The following is an 18148-nucleotide window of genomic DNA, read 5'->3' on the forward strand; positions in this document are numbered from 1 at the left end:
TAAATTTCAGTAGTACGCTGATTTTCAGACAGCTATGGAAACATTTCAGCATTTTAAATGACTGTGCTATTTTATAAAGCACTGGGTAAGGCCATATGATTTTGTTTTTCATTTACTTGACAAAATGTGGCGTTAAGATCAGTGCTTGCCTTTGCAAGCAAAACATGAAAGCAGTTTTCATTAAAGAAGCTGAAAATGTCTTTTTCGTACACTCAAATACCTAAACTTTACAGTAAATAAAAAAGAAGAGGAATTCTGAAGTGGCAGAAAATGCATATGACCCTAAAGAGGTAAAATAAAAGCACAATTCCATAATACAAACCATAATACAAATAAACAAATGTCACAAAATACTGAGGAATGTATATCCAGCAGAAGTCAGTGTTTAATCTGTTGCAAACCCTGGCAAAATAGCTGCTTTCATGGGATTCAATCACGATCGTGGGTGTCAGTGCAGCTAACAACTTATTACCACTTTCCTGTAAGTGTACTATGTGAAATAGCCTAGAGTAACAGCTACATCTCAGCTGTCTTCTGTATGTTCTCGCTTGTGAGAGCAAGTTATCCATCAATGGAAAGTTTACGGTTACGTAACGCCAGAGACTTATCGGTCCGTCTGTGTCCACCCGGAAATACATATTTGGTGTGAGCGCACAGGATTTGTGAAAGCTCATTGGCGGAAGTAGCGACATGGCCCCGCCCACTAACCGTTGGTTGCCTTCTCCACTTCCCCTCACGGCTCAGTAGTTCTCCACCCATCAGCCGAAGAAGAAGAAGAAGACGACGACGTGAATCCAGCGACACTTGTCCGCTTAACTGAACATATGGCAAAAACGGGCCGTCTTCTTTCTTATATTGTTGTCCCCACTACTCTTTAAAAATTCCGCCGAAAAAGAGAAGACGATTTTCCAAAACATTCTGGCCGTTATCTCACGTAAGTAAAACGCAATGCACGGGTCGAGTTCCTTGGGTTCAGCAGGCGGACGTAACATGGCGGGCTAGTCTTTGCCGCACATAACGGCGCGATTGAATGATTCCAGTATTTTATGACGTGCTGTTAATAAAAATATGCGCGGATTTTAAAGCTACGTGGTTGTCTCATTCTGGGGTTTACGTGCATCTTATTTTAGAGCCGAGTTTGGTGGGTTTATTATCAAAATACAGCAATGTTGCTAACGTGTTCCTTCGACATGCTACATTCGTCTTGCCTAACATTAGCTGTTCTGTGTGTGGCTGCCATGGCGTTTCATATATCAATGTCCATGTTTTTTATTTTTAAATTCTTTTTACATTTAAAACACACACATTCTTACGGTGGCGTATATAGCAATGATATAACCTGTCAGCCGGAGACGTCGTTTCTACTAGAACACCTGGAAAGGTTTGTCGATATTAAGGTTTAAAAGAGGTACTCGTGACGTAATAGCTCAGCCATAAATCAAACAATACGTATTTAACGGGGTTTAAACTTAAGACACGTCAACAGAAGTTGCCAAACATATTGATCCATTAAAGTTTTTGCTCCGGCAGCAACTGTGTGGATGTACTTGTGTATAACTTTATAACGATGGGTTGGTAGTGACAACCTTTGACACGCTATTTGTCAGCTTGTGATCATCTATCCATATGATTTCTGTTGTTAGATAAATAATGATTTGTGTGTCTTTTGTATTTCAGGGCTCCCCAGTCTCTGCACAGGTGTATGAGCGCTATCCGGTGGGCCTAGGGGCGGCTCTTTACAGGGAGCACTTTGACTTCAACGCTGAGCCGCCTTGGGATCCTAGCTGATAGTGGGACAGGTCCATCTCCTGACTTGTCCATGTAAGTCACACAGAGTTCCTTGTGCACGGCTCGCTCTTCAGAAATGCACACAACTATGCCAAAGTCCAGGATCAGTGTTTTGGTTAACAAACTGGCGTTATGCAACGTTGATGTGTTTTAGTACATAGGGTGTTTTCAGTGTCATTTGGGCAAATGTGCAAAATCATTTTCAATGTCTTTTTAAATTAGGAGTCAAAGTTATTGCGTTTGTAATAATATCTGTTATGTCGATTAAGAAAAGTGACATTTTGTGATGCCCCCATCTTCACGCTTTATTGAAGATGTTCAAATTTCAATTAACCAGGTTCATAATTGTATCCAAGAACAAAATGGCACTAAGTTACGTGCTCAAATCAATGTAAAATCCCTGGCAGTTAACGGCCCTTCTCTCCTCTCTTTTCCAGTTTGTTGCATACCGGCAGGACCCCTTTGGCTCAGTCGTGACTTTTGAACTCGTTCTTTATGATTGTCGGCTTAGCGGAATACGGTTGAGATGAAAGGACTCACTGACAAACCCAACTACACTATTGAACTCCTTGAGGGAGGAGTAACTCTTGAAGATGTAATTGATGGACACATCTGTGAACAGACTCTGGTCAGTTTGGCAACACATTTTTAAAATCAGGTTCCAGTGAAATATTACCCAAATTATCTTCTCTTGATCAAATTTGGATGTACCTGTTGTTCCCCCCTGACATTTTTCCCCCCCATGCCTATCAGGTGGATAAGACTGCCTTTGTGGTGGGAGACCTGGGTGCGCTGATGCGTCAGCATGTGTGCTGGCAGAGCGTCTCGCCACTGCTCCAGCCCTATTTCCCAGTCAAGTGCAACAGTAGCCCTGCTGTGATTGAGGTGCTGGCCTCCTTGGGTCTGGGCTTTGTTTGTGTCAACAAGGTACATTTTTAACTTCCTACAATTAAGTAATCATTAACACATGCTGCACAGTGCTTCATCCTGTTATGAAAGCACAATTACAGTCACTCATTTAATTGCTTTTCAGATTAACTCTCACCTTTTCCAGTTATGCAACAGATTTGTTGCTTTTTTTGTTCGCTGTGTTTCGGGGTTTAGACACTCTGTTAATTTCTGTTTTTTATACCTAGGCTGAAATGAGTTTGGTGCTGGAGCACGGTGTTCCACCGGAAGCCATCATCTTGTCAGGTGTTTGCAAGCAGCAGGCGCACATCAAGTATGCAGCCAAGAACAACATTCAACACCTTGTGTGTGAAAACAAGGCCGAGCTGATCAAGATTTCCCGCCTGCACCCAAATGCAAAGTAAGGATTTTTGAGCGCTATTACTTTTTTTTTTTTAAAAGTTCTTTCACCCTGTACCTTTTGATTGCAGGTAAATTGGGTGTCTCATATTTTTGGGTAGAATGTGCCTTTAAGTTGGCGTCTCATTCCTGTTTTGATTGCTATTAGGTTACTGCTGCAGTTGTCCACCCAAGCCCATGCCGCAGAGACCAGCATGACCTTCGGCTTCTCTCTGAAGAGCGCTCGACACCTGCTTGAAGCAGCCAAGGAACTGGAACTCCAGGTGGTGGGTGTGTCCTTCCACATTCCCAGCTCCTGCCAAGACCTGCAAGAGGCCTACACCCACGCGCTGTCAGATGCTCGCTGTGTGTTTGACATGGGGGTATGTCAACAGATTGGGGTTCCAAAATTATGACTTTGCGCCAGATTTCCTTTAGGTTCATGATCTGATTGGACTTTCTTTGGGACTATTTGTTTAATGTTGCTGTTTAGGTGGATCTGGGCTTTAACATGAACCTTCTGGATATTGGTAGTGGATTTACTGGTTCAGAGTTCCAGCTCAGACAGGTATGGTTTCAGCTTGTCTTGTGGTTCTTGTATGTTTTTCTCTGAAAGTGGTAATATCACTAACAGAGTGTCAGTTTTATTTAGCAGTTTTTCGCATTTTATTCTCTTCTTTGATCATTAATTACGCAATGCATGACCATACATACTGGGCCTGCCTCTATTTTTGATATTTTAAGTGTAGGCTTTTATTTCAAAATAATTCAATATCTGAATATCCAAAATTGAACAGAATTTCGTTTTGAAAACATTCTAAAGCCTATTTTATGTGATCGCAGGTGGAGTCTGCACTCAAGCCTCTGCTAGACGCGTACTTCAGCCCACTGTCTGGTGTGCAAGTGTTGGCCCAACCAGGGAACTTCTACGTGGCCTCGGCTTTCTGTCTGGCCATCGCTGTCATCGGCAAAAAGATGGTGAACCACCACTGGGACAACTTGGCTCAAGGTGATTTCTCTGACTCAATGTTTTTCTTTGATCCATCACAAAATACTCCATTTCTGGATTTCTGACCCGGTGTTTTCATACAGGTGAGAACAATGAAGGTACCGAGTTCCTGTACTACATGAATGAAGGTGTTTATGGCCCATTCAGCTGCAAGCTGCTGGGAAATTCCATCTCTGCCCCATCAGTGCACAAGGTCAGTAGATCATCCCGATTCAGCCCCGTTCACACGCTCCTGAAGCATCAGATGGCGCTTCTCTTTTCAATATGGAAATGGGTCACGCATTTAGAGAAGCAGGGTCGGACTTGGGTTAGTATATGTATAATCGAGGACTGAATTTGGTTCCTGGTCTTTTCATATGCAGCCGAGGCTTTTGAAGCTGCAGGATCTTTAGGCACAGGCCGCGGGTGTCTGTTAAAATGCATTCCCTCTTAGGCTGGGCACATCTCCCCTGTCATTGAAAGACTAATAAATGAAAAGCCACCGGTATTTACATCCCACTACTGCGCAGCACCTTTGCACTAAGGAACCAGGATTGCTTTTACTAATGAAATGAGCCAACTGTGATAATAGGGGAAAGTGGTGTCTTCTGTCTGCACAGCGAGAAGGGCCTGGAAATCAGAATGGCACTATAAAAGAACTCAGGGGCACCCAAATTAGAGCAGACTGAAAATCCTCGGCCATGTATGGAGACCATCGCGTTGGTAGTTGATGTACATATCAGAGCGATGCTGGTAGATTGGTAATCGTTTGTCACTGTCGGCTGATGGCGACGCCTCGGTTTGTGTTGGTGGGGCAGATCAAACTAGAGCGATGGCTTCAGGGTAAGATCGTTTAAACGGCAGCTCCCCAGGCCGGCTGGGTCCTGTGACTGCATTCCTATATTAACTTGTTGCAAAAGTGCTTTGTGGCTTCCACGTGGTTGGAGATGACTTGACGATAGAGGAAATGTCCGTGGGTGGCGTATTCCTTATTTAGCTTGCCACTGCTGTGAAGAAAAGTCCAATCAGTAACGCTTCTTTGTTTCTTCTGTCCAGCATGTGCTTTCTGCTGAGGAGGCGCTGTACCCCAGCAGCTTGTGGGGTCCATCCTTGGACCAGTTGGATCATGTGGTGGAGCGCTGCCTCCTCCCTGAGCTCAGTGTCGGAGACTGGCTTCTATTCCCAAACATGGGAGCCTGTGGCTTGGAGGATTTCAATTCCCTCCAGCTGCCCGTCTATTACACGGTCTCCACCTCTGACTGGTAGGTCTGGTCCGTGTCAGCATGCCAGCAAAGCAGATGTATGAAGAATTTGGAGAGAACTCATTCCTGTCCTTGGTGTTTCCCACAGGTTTGAGATGCAGGAGGCTGGAGTAGCACTGGATAATGCCATGAAGAATTTCTCCATGGTTCAGTATAGTGCATAACTACCTTCTGGCCCCATCCTGGCTTACATTGCACAGCTCCTCCTCGGCCTCTGCTTTCATCTGCTTTGTGAAAGGAGAGGTCAGGCGAGTTAGCCAGGACCGGGGCTTAAATGTAGTCAACATTCCAGCCGTCTTGAGAAATGCCGTGCTCAGTTATTCCTCCCAGGAATTCGATCTTTTTATACCTCTGAATTGGATATAACCCTGGCCGTCACAAAGTTACTATTGAAGGTTTTCATTTCTGCTCCTCCCTCTGGACTGTAAAAAAGAAATCTGTCAGCTATAAAAGAACTCCGGATCAAATGACATTATGCAACAAAATGGACGACTCATTGGAGATGGGCCCCCGTGTCTCGGGGGTAGTTTGTTTCCTAAATCAAATTCAGTTTACAGAAAAAGTCTAATGAAATCATTTCTTTTCGATCAGTCATCTGTCATGTAAATCCTGTGTCTTTTCACAACAAATACATTTAGTCTGTAGAGGATTTAAGTGTCATATGGAATCTGTACTTTAAACTGCTCACTGTTCATCGTTTCTAATTGCAACATGATGTCACCTCCATACATTTTTATTTATTGGCCTCAGATCCTAGCGGGGCGTCTTCAGAGCCCCTCCTTTAGGTGGGCTCTCCCCAGGTGTTTTGCTCTGACCTGTCCAACAGTGTTTCCCTGATAACGTACTGAAGCGTTTCCTAATGCTCCACAGAAACTGCTGTGATTCCACTTCCTGACCTCACAGGTCTCCCAAAAAAAAGCACGATGCATCGTGGTGCACGCCCTGCTTTGAATAAAATGAAGTGAATCTGGGTTAAAAACAAAAAACAACATTGTTTTGGGCAAAATAAAAACCACATTTACCAATGCAGCTCTGGATTTTGAGATCTTTGATATGTTCTTACTTTTTATATATTCTAACCTGTGTTCAGTTATAATTTGGACCATTAGGAGCTTCTAAATTTCTAGAGGAAATGCTGACTTGGTTGTTTAAATAGCTCTGTATCAGCGCACACAACAGTAACAGGCCAGACTTTTCACGTCTCTGACGTTGTGAAGAGACGTAACGCAGTCGTGTACAGCAACATTTGAAGCGTCAACCAATGCAAACACCACCTAACAAAGGTGCAGTTTTTGAAGTTTTGTGCCCTTGTGTAACAAATGATTAATGTATTAATTACCTGCTTATCTAAGGCATCAATGGACCATAGCCTGTTTTTTGACTGTAAATTGTGCTTGTTAAAGTAATGAAAGTGATTAATTTAATACACTTCTGACCAAAATGCTCTTGCGTGTGTGTGTGTCTTTTTTTCTTTGCCCACTTGGTTGGTGGAATTCAATATTTTTTGATCTGAAATCAAAATTTCTTAAAGAGGCTAAACATATGTGAAAGTGTGTTCAAGTGTGAGGTTATAAGTCAAGTAACCACTTGGCGACATGACTTAACACATGATTGTGGTAATTAGGCAATTGGCCGTGTTGCTTAGCCTGAGAGGCTCTTTTAATCATAGCTGAGATGGGATATGAATGGAGGCTTTGACTGCAGATGTCTCTTTCACTCCATGTTTGAGAGCATGTTTAAAGACATGTTACATGATAGCAGTGGCAAGAAAAGCGGCCACTACCCTTTATAGGGCAGATGTTCCTGAAAACTGTCCAGTATCAGAATCCTACAGTTGCTCCTGATGCATGGTGGTTTACAAAGTATGGCGAAGTTAGCACCAACCACCTGAGTTAGCTCCATCGTTAAGTTTTTAGGCCTTACTCGATTGATGTGTGAGTAATGACATTTTCTTAATCAAATATGACTAACAAAATTTAGGCCTGTGGAAATTGGACCCCTTGATCATGTTTGGCAACTGTGGATGGTCTGGGAACGTTCAGCGCTAACTCGCGCACCAAATCAAATTATATACTCCTGCAAATAAATTTATCAGAAAGTATACATAGCTGTCACTGGCAAATTTACTCACTTTCCTGAGATTAGTTGCCGTGCTAACTGTTATTCTTGGGAAAGGTCAAGGCCACAATTCCAGCACTTCCTCGCTTGAGCGTAGGTGAGATAGCATGCTAGTGCTATAAACGTTATAGCCAAGTGTACATTATTCAGTTGGAGATTTAAGAGTTTAAGAAGCAATTACATATTTGATATCGCAAAACACAGAAACCAACAGTTAGCATACGCTAGAATGTGGTAGTAGCTGGTCAGTTTGTTTTTTGTTCTCTGCCATGGAGGTTATGTGGCAGTTAGTGGTTGACTGCCTGTTAGCAACAAAAATGTTGATAATGGGCCAGAGAACAGAGGAGTTCCGTTATGGCAGTGTTCCGTGTTCCTGAGGGACAGGGACTTGTGACATTCCGAATCCAAATGGGTTTGATCAAAAGCAACCTTCGTAATGTTGTATTGCTACTGCCTATATATAAATATATATACAAACTATACTACAAAACCAATACTGGTTAACTTGTAGTGATTTGTAAGTTCAACAACCTCCACAAGAGGGCGATTTAGAAGCTTCTCTCCGAGTGCTTTTCTAGTTTAAATTGCTTTAGTCTTGAACACCAAGCTAGCTAAAAGAGCAATTTTAGTTCCCCTCAATTATCAAAATGATGTCATTTTTAACTGGCTGAAAAATGTAGCATGATGTGACGTCACGACACAAGGACCGCCCATTTAGCCCATTTTTGAGACGCCTCATTGGTTAACCTTGGTCACATATCACGTGACCGTCTGGGGGCCTCGCAGTAGCCACGCCCCCATACCTAGCTATTCATTGTAGATCCCAGACGCTCTCTAAAGAACCACTTATTGCAGGAGATTTCAAAACAGGATCATCAGTTGGATCCGGCGGCACTCCGCAACCATGGATAACAGTCCTGGTAAAAGAAGAAAAACTTTTTTTCAGCTTTTAGTCACCAAAGACTCCCATTGGTCAGTTTGTGCGCTATGCAAATGAGGTCGGCTACGTCAGATCCTGAACTTAAGCGCCATTTTTTTCCTCAAAAGGGGAAGAAAGGGACAAAAGCAAGAGCAAAAAAAAAAAAAAACCAGAACTTCTATTGATGGCCCGCTGGTAACCGCGCACGCATTTGACAACATTCTTCACACCGCGGTGCGGGGACGGGATGTTGCCGGCGCTGGCGTGAGGATCCGCGGGCGCCACTGGGAGCGGACGCAGCTTACCGACGCACAGTTGAGGGCCGGAGGAAGTGGGGAAAACGTTGTTTGAGGGGGGGCACGGCGACGGCGAACGTTACCCGAGCTGCAGATCGGACGCGGTAAGATCCCGTGGTGCAGGTGTGCGCGGTTGGAGGCGGCGGCGACGTCGGGTTTGTCCCGGCGTTTGGCTGTCAGCATGGTGGGTGGTGGGGGGTGGGAGGAAGGCGTTTTTAATGAGGGCAGGAGTCACAGCAACTCCCTGGGTGGCATCGGTGCCAAAGGGGCCGGGGTGTGCACGCTTTTCTTGAAACAATTCAACATCGTGCAACTCCAGAAGTTTGTGTGAGCAGGAGGGTTGTTATTAACGTGCTGCACATCACTGCTGTGTTACTACATACTTACTACACGAGCCTCACTTCGCTCCCAGCAGGTTGGTTTGATAGGAAACTGGAGCCTTTCTGTTGCCTTTGGAAGAACTGCTGCTGGGTTGTTGGTGCGAACCCGCTGCACCCAGGAGGACTCAGGAGTGCTTCACTTTCTGTGTTTGATATCTGGCTCCAGCAGCCTGGTCCAGGACGCATGTTCCCTGGGTTTGAGGAGTTAACAACCTCCTGAGTGGCACTGAAGGGGGCCTGCTGGGCGTCTGCAGCCAGAGCTGCACCCTAAAGAGCCTCCTAAGAACATCAGTGCAGACTTTTCAACTAGAAATCAACAGTTTTGTCGCTTGATTCTTGGATTCGTACCAGTGCCGATGCCTTCTCCGATCCCATGAACTGGTGCCTCAGATAAACGGGATAAAAATGTGTTTTAAAAACTGTTTTTCATCAATCAGATCTGTCTACATTTCCAGGCAGTTTGTGGTGACTGTTGTCTTTTCTACAGGGATTTTTAATAATGTATCAGCTTCCTGTTGGAAACATTGAGAAGATCCGAAAGGCGCGCAAAGCTGTGAAAAACATCCTAAGCGAGATCGGTCTGGAGGACTGTCAAAACCTGCAAAAGGTACGCTGGTTTTAGAATGAGGAAGCCATTCTCTCCATTCCTCCCCGTTCTGGTGATGCTGTTTGGGTCTTGGGTGGGGGGTTGGAGTCGGAACCACCTGCTGTCTGAACTCTGATACACATCCAGGCCTCCCATGAGGATCGCTGTTTTTCTACTCACGGCTAACATGCTAACAGCGTCTGCTGCTTGCCTCGTGCACGGGCGGCCGGAGGAGCCTTCCTTTCCTAACTCGACTTGCTTGTGATTTTACGCTGCAGGAACTCAAGAAAAACTTGGAGAAAATCTCGGACGAAGATGAGGCGTTCGCTGAAACCAACTGGTACGACTTCACCCATGGATATGGTGGCAGACTGCACAAAAAAGTGAGGCTTGACGTTTTACTCCCCCACGGTGATACCGAGTTGATACCGGGTTGATTAACAATCGCTGTTTTGAATGTCCTCTGTTCAGTGGCCTTATCGATCTCAGTCCCTGTGCTGCAACGTTTGCAAGTACTCCTCGCAAAGCATCCACAACTTCAGGAACCACGTCTCGCGCTGCCACGCGGACATGCACGCGCTGTGCTCGCTGGCGTCCTGCTCCCAGTGCGTCTTTATCGGCCACCCCAGGATCGTCAAGAAGCACATCTTCTTCTTCCACAGTTCGCCCGCCGTCAGCGCGCCGGCGCGGAGGGAATGCTACAAGTGTCGAAAGTGCGCGTTCCCGAGCGCTTCTGTCTTCAACATGAAGAAGCACATCATCCTCAAACACTTGGAACATTTAGCAGAGCAGTATATCGGGTACAGACTGAACGAGCAGGGCAAAACCACCACCAAGATCTACTGCTGCAAGGTGTGCCGGGTGAACACTGGAACCCTCGACCAAATGCTGCACCACATGCTGGTCGAGCCCTCGCACTACTCGGTCAACGCGCAAGTTCAGAGTTTGATCTGCGAGAACAAGAATTACACCATCAAATCGGTGGCTAACGGGAACAACCTGTTTGTGACCTTTCCAAGCATCGCTCCGAAAACGCAGACACCTCAGATATTCAGCGGCAAGTCGTTGGTCTTGCCCAGCAACGGCCAAGCTGCGGGGACTGTTTTAGCCTTACAGCAGGTATCGGGAGCCACAAACAGCGCGACCCTCATCTGTACCCCCGGAACCAACCAAGCATTTCTTCCCCCCCAAGCATCGGCGCTGGTGCAGCTAGCCAGCGCAGAGGCTAAAGGTCTGCTCCGGCCTGGCGCCACCATCGCTCTCCAAAGTGCTTTGCCCCACGGGCCGTCCGTGGTCCAGCTTCCCACTGTGTCCAACGTGACTATAAAACAGGCGCCGGTGACCCTGACGCCGCAGCAGACTCTGAAACCGCAGAACGTTCTCCTCCCGTCGGCGTTGCAAGCTAACGTTGCAGCTGGACCTGCAACCGTGCCGAAGCCCGGCGTGGTCGCAAACAACGCGGCCAATCTCAAAGGGACCATGCTGACGTCGCAGTCTCTGCTGAGTCACCTGATCCCGACCGGTAACAGGGTGAACGGCCTGCCCACGTACACTTTTGCACCTCTGCAAGTCGCCGTGCCTACCTCTCCGAGTCCCCCCGTCAAAGCCGCCGAGCAGATCAACCCCAGCACACAAGCCAAGAAGTGGATTACCTGTCCTTTCTGCAACGAACTTTTCCCCTCTAACGTCTTCGACTTGCACGCAGAAGTCGCCCACCAGACAAAATCCAAAGCGTCCAGTTCGGAAAACGTGGCCGCGCGGGCGGCGTTTTTAAAGAAAATGCCAGACAAGACGATGAAATGCCTGACTTGCAAAATTCTGGTCTCGGAGAAGAGCATCTTCCAACACCTGCTGCACGGTCTGAGCTGTTTGCACTGCTCGGCGTTGTTCTTCTCAATCAAACAGCTCGTGGAGCACATAAAGCAGCACAATCCGACGAGCAAGGCGTACTGTGATTTTCTGAGGCAGAAGTACAAGATCCACTCGAAAAACGTGGGCGGGATCCTGTTCCCCCGCATCGATTTCCAGACCTCGGCGCCCAAAGAGATCCTGGGAGACGTGGAGGTCAATCTCGCCCTGGTAACCAATTCCCTGGAGCTGATGTACTTCAAGCTGCAGGCCATCGTCCAGCCGGAGATCTGCGCTGCTGCTGTCAAGATCAACAGTTCCTTCTGTCCCTTTTGTGACGAAAAGTTCCAGAACGAATCCAAACACATCGAGCACCTGAAACAGAAGCACTTCGTGGCCCCCACTATTCACGCCATCCTCAAGACCGAAGCCTTCAAATGCATATACTGCAACGGCGTGTACACGGGGAAGGTCACGCAGCAGGCCGTGATGCTCCACATTCAGCGTTGCCGTTGCTCCCCGAAGCCGTCGCAGCCGCCCAAAGTTGTCGCGGCGCCGCCGCAGCCGCAGCTGAAGCCGGTTCAGCCGCCCAGTCAGCCTTCTGGGCTTTATTTCCTCCAAGTGCCGCAAGGGATGACCGTCAAACAGACGCTGGTGTCGGCCCCCGTGATCCCAAAGGCGCAGCCCACGGAGACGGAAGCGGAGCGGCAGTCGAAGAGGAGGCTGGAGGCGGCGTTGAAGCAGGCCATCGAAGCCAACGCGCGGGAGCGAGAACACAAGGCCGCCATGCGTAAGAGGCGGGAGCAGGAGAAGGTCGGGGCTCCGCTGGAACCGGTGGTCCCCGTCGAGCCCCCGGTGAAGCTGCTGGCGGAGCCCAGCCAGCAGGACTCTCGCAGCAGTGAGGAGCGCAAAGACTTCATCTCCAAGTACTTCAACCTGAACCCGTACGTGACCCGAGTGGAGAGCGAGGAGCTGTGCAAGAGGTTGTCCCTCACCAAAGCGGAGCTGGTGGCCCTTTTCAGCAAGAAGCGCAGCAGGTGCATGAAGAGCCTCAAAAGGAACACGGCTGCCGTCCTCCTCGGCTTCAGCATGACGGAACTGGGCAGGGTCAAGCACAATCTCTTCGTCCCGGAACAGCACCCCGCTGACAGCTCGCCAACGGAACTCGCGGAGAAAGGCGGCGACGGCCCGGAACGGATGGAGAACGAAAATGAGAGGGGCGGCGAAGGGGAACAGGTGGAATGACTCCGTAGCCTCCTGAATGTAGAAGCTAAGAAAATGCAAATATTTATGTCCCCAGAATATAACGGACGTCAGATATGGCCTTTCTGTTCAGTTACTAGCAACGTTCCACCTGCGGCTCACTAAATATTCTCTAATGTACACATCAAGCGTGAGGGCAGTTTCTCCATGTAGCCTTTAGTTCATATAAGAGGTGAATAGAAAAGGTCCAGAGTTAATTTACATGTTAGCACAATGCTATGTTCTGATGCTACTTGAGAACAATATAAAGATGCAGAGTTATTGTTTCAGAAACTATGGTGTCGGACTGTTGAGGCAGGGTTGCATCTCAGTGGCTGGAGCTGCTTTCTTCTCTTTTGCACCGTTTATTTAAACCTAACCTCCAGTTTTTGTGTATTCGGAACTGTTGCCACCTTCGCCGTTTCTTCCACAAATTGGTTTTTACACACTTGAAGCTGTTTACTTGTTTGTCATGTTTACCTGCCCACGTCACCCCTTCCTTCACAGTTCCAACTCCCGCAGTGTCACGCCTCATATTGGAAGTTTGTTTTTCTCTTTAAGCTTCAGTTGTGACATTCACATTATTTGTTTTGCAGAATTAAAAAATTTGAAACCTCTCATGTCCTTGCATGAGCCTTTATATTGTCAGATTTGTGCCATTGTGAGGTCTAAATATTCACTCTGACTCTTGGAAATTTACCCAGAGAGACCCAACATATGATATTTAGCTGACTGTACACCGTCTGTTCTCCTGACAGCTATTTGTTTTTGTACTAAACATGTATTTTCTATAATTACTAGAGGGGAAACATTTTGGGAGAAATACACATTCTAATTATGTCCAAAGCCTTTGTGTTGTACAAAATAAAGTGGTTTTCTTTTATGGCAGCGTTTCTTTTCTTCAAGGATTTATTTGATATTTGTTGAAAGTAACAGGTGTGTTTCCTGCCTTAAATTTGGAAAATGTGAAAATTATAAATAACATGCGGAAAAACGTCATTTAATCAGACCCCCGAACAAATGTGTATTAATCTAGTCATTAAGTGCCTGTAGTACCATAATGTGGCCACACGATGGCGCTAACCCCATCTTTCCTATTAAAACATTATCTGGAATAAAATATGATTAGTAACAGGCAAGGTGATTGTGCAGTTGTGTTTAACAACTTTTTTCCAATGGTTTCAGAGGTTTCTGACAAAAAAAATACTTTGCTGGTAAAATAAACCAAAATCATGGCTTTGTTTTTAGCTGATCTAGGATGGATGGCCCGCTGTAGTTGTTGGTCTGGATCGCCTTCAGCTTCCTTAAGTACTCTGTGGGGAGTCCATTCTGCTCTGCTCCCATACACACCACCTAAATTAAAGATGCTTTTAGGCACACTCACATTGACTTTGGTGTCTTGTTTGAAAAGCAGCATTTACGCACCATTTTGTAATCGGGAGAAGGGAGACAAGCGTGGAAATTGTTGATCTGATAAGTCCTGCAGACTATAATTCCTTTATCGGTTTCCACTGACACCTCCAGTGGAGAATATAGTCCCCGGTCCACACCTTCCTGGCTGAAACCACAAAAATAATCATTCAGTGTTAGTTTAAAGGAAAATGTTAACATCTTCTGTCTGCTTCTCTGTCTCACTTGTCCAGGCTGGTGAGGTTTTCGTTGCTCAAAGTCCAAATGACCCCCCAAACTTCTGCCCCAGGGTGGAACTCAATGGTGGCAACTCCACCGTGCCACATGTGTTCTGCATGTTCGGCCCATAGGCCAAATTTCAGCTCATAGTCCTGCACAAACGCGCACAAAGGCTAAATGAAAACACAAAGTACTGGAACGAACCAGACTGAGGGGAAAAAAGACCAAACCATCCCTTTGATACATCTCAATATGCTTTAGGTTGTGACATCACGTTCACATCATTCATAACAATCGCATTGGAGAGTAATAGAAAAGTTTAAGAGTGGCACAAAAAGTTAAGGAATAACTACATATGCAACAACCAGTCTGAACCAGAAGACATTAAAATAAAATGTTTAAAAATCACCTTTAGGCGTCCGGTAGTGACAAATGATGCCGACGGGTTGGCCAATTCCAGCCTTTCCTTTAACAGGTTGCTCCCAAAAGCGAAGTACATGAAGCGGCCGCGGTCGGACATGTTGCTCCGTCACTCTGCGGGAACAGCTGATCTTTAAACGGCCGCTTCTGAGCACGCGGAAACAGCCAAGCGACATGTCAATGAACCACGGGGATGCGCGTGCGCCCCTTTGAAGTCCGACTTCCGTCACATCTCGCGACACTAGAAGGGTTTTTGAATCACCTTTTTTCCTTTGCTCATACAAAACTGGAGAACGAGCATTAAATAAGTAGAGAAGGTGCTTTTTTTCCCCAACTTTTACGGAAGCGTCGTTTGAAAGTATCTCGCAACATTTGTAGCTGACGCGATATTTAACTTACCAATTAAAACAGAAACCGAAAAACGAGCGCAGGAGGGAGGGATGTACCGATGCTCCCGCTTGTTCGTCCTCGACTTTGTGGAAAAACAAATCAAAGCTATTTTGAATGTAAACAGTGCAGGCGGGGACAAGAGACGCGTGTATTTCAAATTATTATTAATTGTCAAATTATCATAAATTCTCGTTTTTAACTCCACCTGCTCGCTTTTCTTCTTCTACGACAAAGAATCGCGCGTGCGCCCCCAGTGGACAGAAGCGGAATCGCACCAAAACAACCGCCACACTCCAGCGCACGTTTGGAGTAAACGCCATATAACCATTTACATCATATCAACTCCAAAAATGAAACGATTCTTCCCCTGGTTTCTGCTTTGGTATCGGGAGCCAAACCTTTGTTTGAAATACTGTACATGAAAAACAAAAAGTAATCATTTCTGGGTCGGTAGCAACATGATTCTCCGCATCTATTTTCTTTGCTTGTGCAACAGACTTAAATGCGCATTGATGGTAAAATACCAAAACATGACCATTTATTTACGTGTTTCCAAGGTCTGTATGTAGATTATTCACATTTAAAGCATTTAATTCAAATGTCTGTTACTTGAAATAAGTTCCACAAAAAACCTTTTTCTCCACATTTTTAATATAAAGATTTTGAACCATCATTAAAAAAAAAAAAGTAAGCAATGCTGCAAGAGCACAGTCAAAGGACTTTAATGTCAAAAAAACAGAACAAAAAAAAATGTACAAACAATGGGAGGCGAGACAGCACAAGTGAAGCCCATCGATTATCTCCGCGGGCCTCCCCGGCCTCGACCCCTTCCTCTGCCACGACCTCTGCCTCTGCCACGCCCACGGCCAGCCACTGTCAACAGACAGGTGATTGAATTATAACAATTATATAACAATTATAAACATTCAATTAAAAGTGTCACAATATTAACCAACTTAGTTGGCAGCATGAACCAAGCCAACCAAATCAGACATAAATCAGTGAAAGGAAGGACCAGATGCTTTTTAGGGTATTCCACCTAGCCAGTCCATCTGCTTTAAGCACAACTAAAATGCCAGTGTTTTTTGGTACTACACATCCCATCCATGAAAAGAAAAGGACCTATAAATACCAGAGCAAGCCATTCACGGTGAACACAATGTTGCATTATAATCATCTGTTTGGCTGAACATCTAACAAGGTACTTTTGTCTTGTTACAATTCCAACATTTTACATAATAGGGCCAACCATATTGACCAACACATTTAAAATATGAACACTTTGACCAGTCATTTTGTCATTCCTCAATGCTTAGAGAATTCTTACCCGCTTCCCTCTTTTTGGACTTGACCTTTGGCTCGATGTCCACGAGCAATGTGTCCAAAGGCAGACTGTCAGGCAGGATAAAGTAGCGAATATTGTTGCCCCGGATGCTCAGGGATTCCAGCTGTGTCGGCTCCCTGTTTTTCGGGGTCATCTTCACAGCCTTCAGGTGGGTATTCATGCTTACATCGACACCTGCATGACAAGAGGTAAATGAAATGTGTCTCATTTATTCTAGAAAATGTAAAAATGTCTGAGTCCCTATGATATATAACCATTGTCAGCAAGGTCGCATCAAGATCTGGTCAATTCAATTAATTATAGATGAATGACTCAAAGTTAACTTGATTTAAAAAATAGACACCAGTAGAGTGGAGTTCCCTTTCCCCATAAATAAGCTAATTAAGTGCATCAACGCTGCAGGATGCATCAATGTTGCACAATGTAGTGGAAACTTCACATCTAGCTGTGTTTGCAACCAACTGATAAATCTAAGAACACAAAAATCATCACATTTGAGCAGAAAAGAAACACTATTTACTTGTTCCCTGTATAAAAGAATCTTCTAAAGAGTGGGTAAATACATATAAATAAGGAAACTTTTCATTTTAATATGCAAAAGTTTAATATTGACTTTATTAGTCGATGCAACCTTACCTGTGATTGTGCCATGGACCTGTGTGCCATTCTTCAGCTCAATAGTCACCGTCTCATGGCTGAGTTTCATCAAAAACCTGTGTATAAAAAAATAAATAATAATAAATAACGAAATAGTGTGAAGCTTTTCACCTTTATCCTCACTTTGCAAAGAATTCTGTTTAACATTGTTTTGTGTTTTTAATGATCGATCCATCATCAGGCAGCTAGCTTAATCGCTTAGCTAAGGTAAGCTAGCGACTCAGCTATAACACCAAAACAACAACTACTAATATTGCTTAATGTTTGTCGTGACCGGGGACTGAGAAATAAACAAGTAAAATGTTTTATTAAATCGCTAATGGTCACCAAGAATAACTTTGTAAAGGTTAAAAAAGCAACATATCTGGTTTCTTGTGTTTCTACACTCAAATGCGTATGGGAAAACCTGCAATACTATTCAATAAAGAAAAAATCTAAACTGCAAACGGTATGTATATTTAGTTATTTACGATATCTGGCGTAAAAATGATCATAAACTATTGACTCTATTCATTCATTTGGCCTCTTCCCGCCTCAACGTCCTCTCGGCGTTTTACATCTATGTCCATCCAACAGAATGGCATGGTTTTTAACCATCGCGAATTGAACGATTCAATTAATTGGTCATGTTGGCTTCTACTCACCTTACTAGTTTCATGATGGCGAGAGATTTTATGGACAAATCTTCCACCAAAGAGAAAAATTACAGCGCCCAAACAAAACCGTAGGCCGCTGTTGTATGAGAATAGTTTCTGTCGCACTGATTATACGTCACCATCTCTAGTGAGCGCTTTTACTAACAGCGCCATCTACGGCGAGGAGGCGAACAGCAGTAGCGTTTCCCTTTTGAGGGTTACCAATAACAACGCAATGTAATATACTCTTGTTTATAACATCAGTAACTATCATGCCTGCACATAATAGTCGTTGCATCATTCAGGCATTAATACTGACATAAATCTTAAAATCAAACCTTTCAGGAAAATGTCAAAG

General features: G+C 45.1%; 4 protein-coding genes across 6 annotated transcripts; 2 read left to right on the forward strand and 2 right to left on the reverse strand.

Annotated features, from left to right (window-relative positions):
• Positions 1-738: 738 nt before the first annotated feature.
• On the forward strand, positions 739-6766 carry azin1b (antizyme inhibitor 1b). Its single transcript, XM_057020093.1, has 11 exons — positions 739-934; positions 1678-1821; positions 2226-2416; positions 2542-2715; positions 2925-3097; positions 3245-3458; positions 3569-3643; positions 3919-4084; positions 4168-4277; positions 5120-5325; positions 5414-6766. Exons 3-11 carry the CDS (start codon positions 2315-2317, stop codon positions 5487-5489), a joined length of 1296 nt encoding a protein of 431 aa, XP_056876073.1. The 5' UTR covers positions 739-934; positions 1678-1821; positions 2226-2314; the 3' UTR covers positions 5490-6766.
• Positions 6767-8399: 1633 nt separating this feature from the next.
• On the forward strand, positions 8400-13597 carry adnp2b (ADNP homeobox 2b). The gene is made up of 4 exons (XM_057020092.1): positions 8400-8762; positions 9526-9645; positions 9903-10007; positions 10096-13597. Exons 2-4 carry the CDS (start codon positions 9538-9540, stop codon positions 12715-12717), a joined length of 2835 nt encoding a protein of 944 aa, XP_056876072.1. The 5' UTR covers positions 8400-8762; positions 9526-9537; the 3' UTR covers positions 12718-13597.
• Positions 13598-13605: 8 nt separating this feature from the next.
• ggcta (gamma-glutamylcyclotransferase a) lies at positions 13606-15327 on the reverse strand. 2 transcript variants are annotated; one of them, XM_057020097.1, is made up of 5 exons: positions 15163-15327; positions 14753-14877; positions 14350-14495; positions 14140-14272; positions 13606-14067 (listed from the first exon to the last, which is right to left on the reverse strand). In XM_057020097.1, the coding sequence occupies exons 2-5, from the start codon at positions 14861-14863 to the stop codon at positions 13945-13947; spliced, it is 513 nt and encodes a 170-aa protein (XP_056876077.1). In that variant the 5' UTR covers positions 14864-14877; positions 15163-15327; the 3' UTR covers positions 13606-13944. The 2 variants fall into 2 exon arrangements, with proteins under 2 accessions (XP_056876077.1, XP_056876076.1); XM_057020096.1 differs by lacking the exon at positions 15163-15327 and having other exon boundaries at positions 14753-15008.
• A 457-nt stretch (positions 15328-15784) lies between these two features.
• snrpd1 (small nuclear ribonucleoprotein D1 polypeptide) lies at positions 15785-17960 on the reverse strand. Of its 2 annotated transcripts, none has more exons than XM_057020099.1 (4): positions 17800-17960; positions 17135-17211; positions 16481-16672; positions 15785-16026 (listed from the first exon to the last, which is right to left on the reverse strand). In XM_057020099.1, the coding sequence occupies exons 1-4, from the start codon at positions 17811-17813 to the stop codon at positions 15950-15952; spliced, it is 360 nt and encodes a 119-aa protein (XP_056876079.1). In that variant the 5' UTR covers positions 17814-17960; the 3' UTR covers positions 15785-15949. The 2 variants fall into 2 exon arrangements, with proteins under 2 accessions (XP_056876079.1, XP_056876080.1); XM_057020100.1 differs by having other exon boundaries at positions 15970-16346; positions 16416-16672.
• Positions 17961-18148: the final 188 nt, after the last annotated feature.

This window comes from Takifugu flavidus, chromosome 21 (assembly GCF_003711565.1).
Source record: "Takifugu flavidus isolate HTHZ2018 chromosome 21, ASM371156v2, whole genome shotgun sequence".
Taxonomy (NCBI): Eukaryota; Metazoa; Chordata; class Actinopteri; order Tetraodontiformes; family Tetraodontidae; genus Takifugu; species Takifugu flavidus.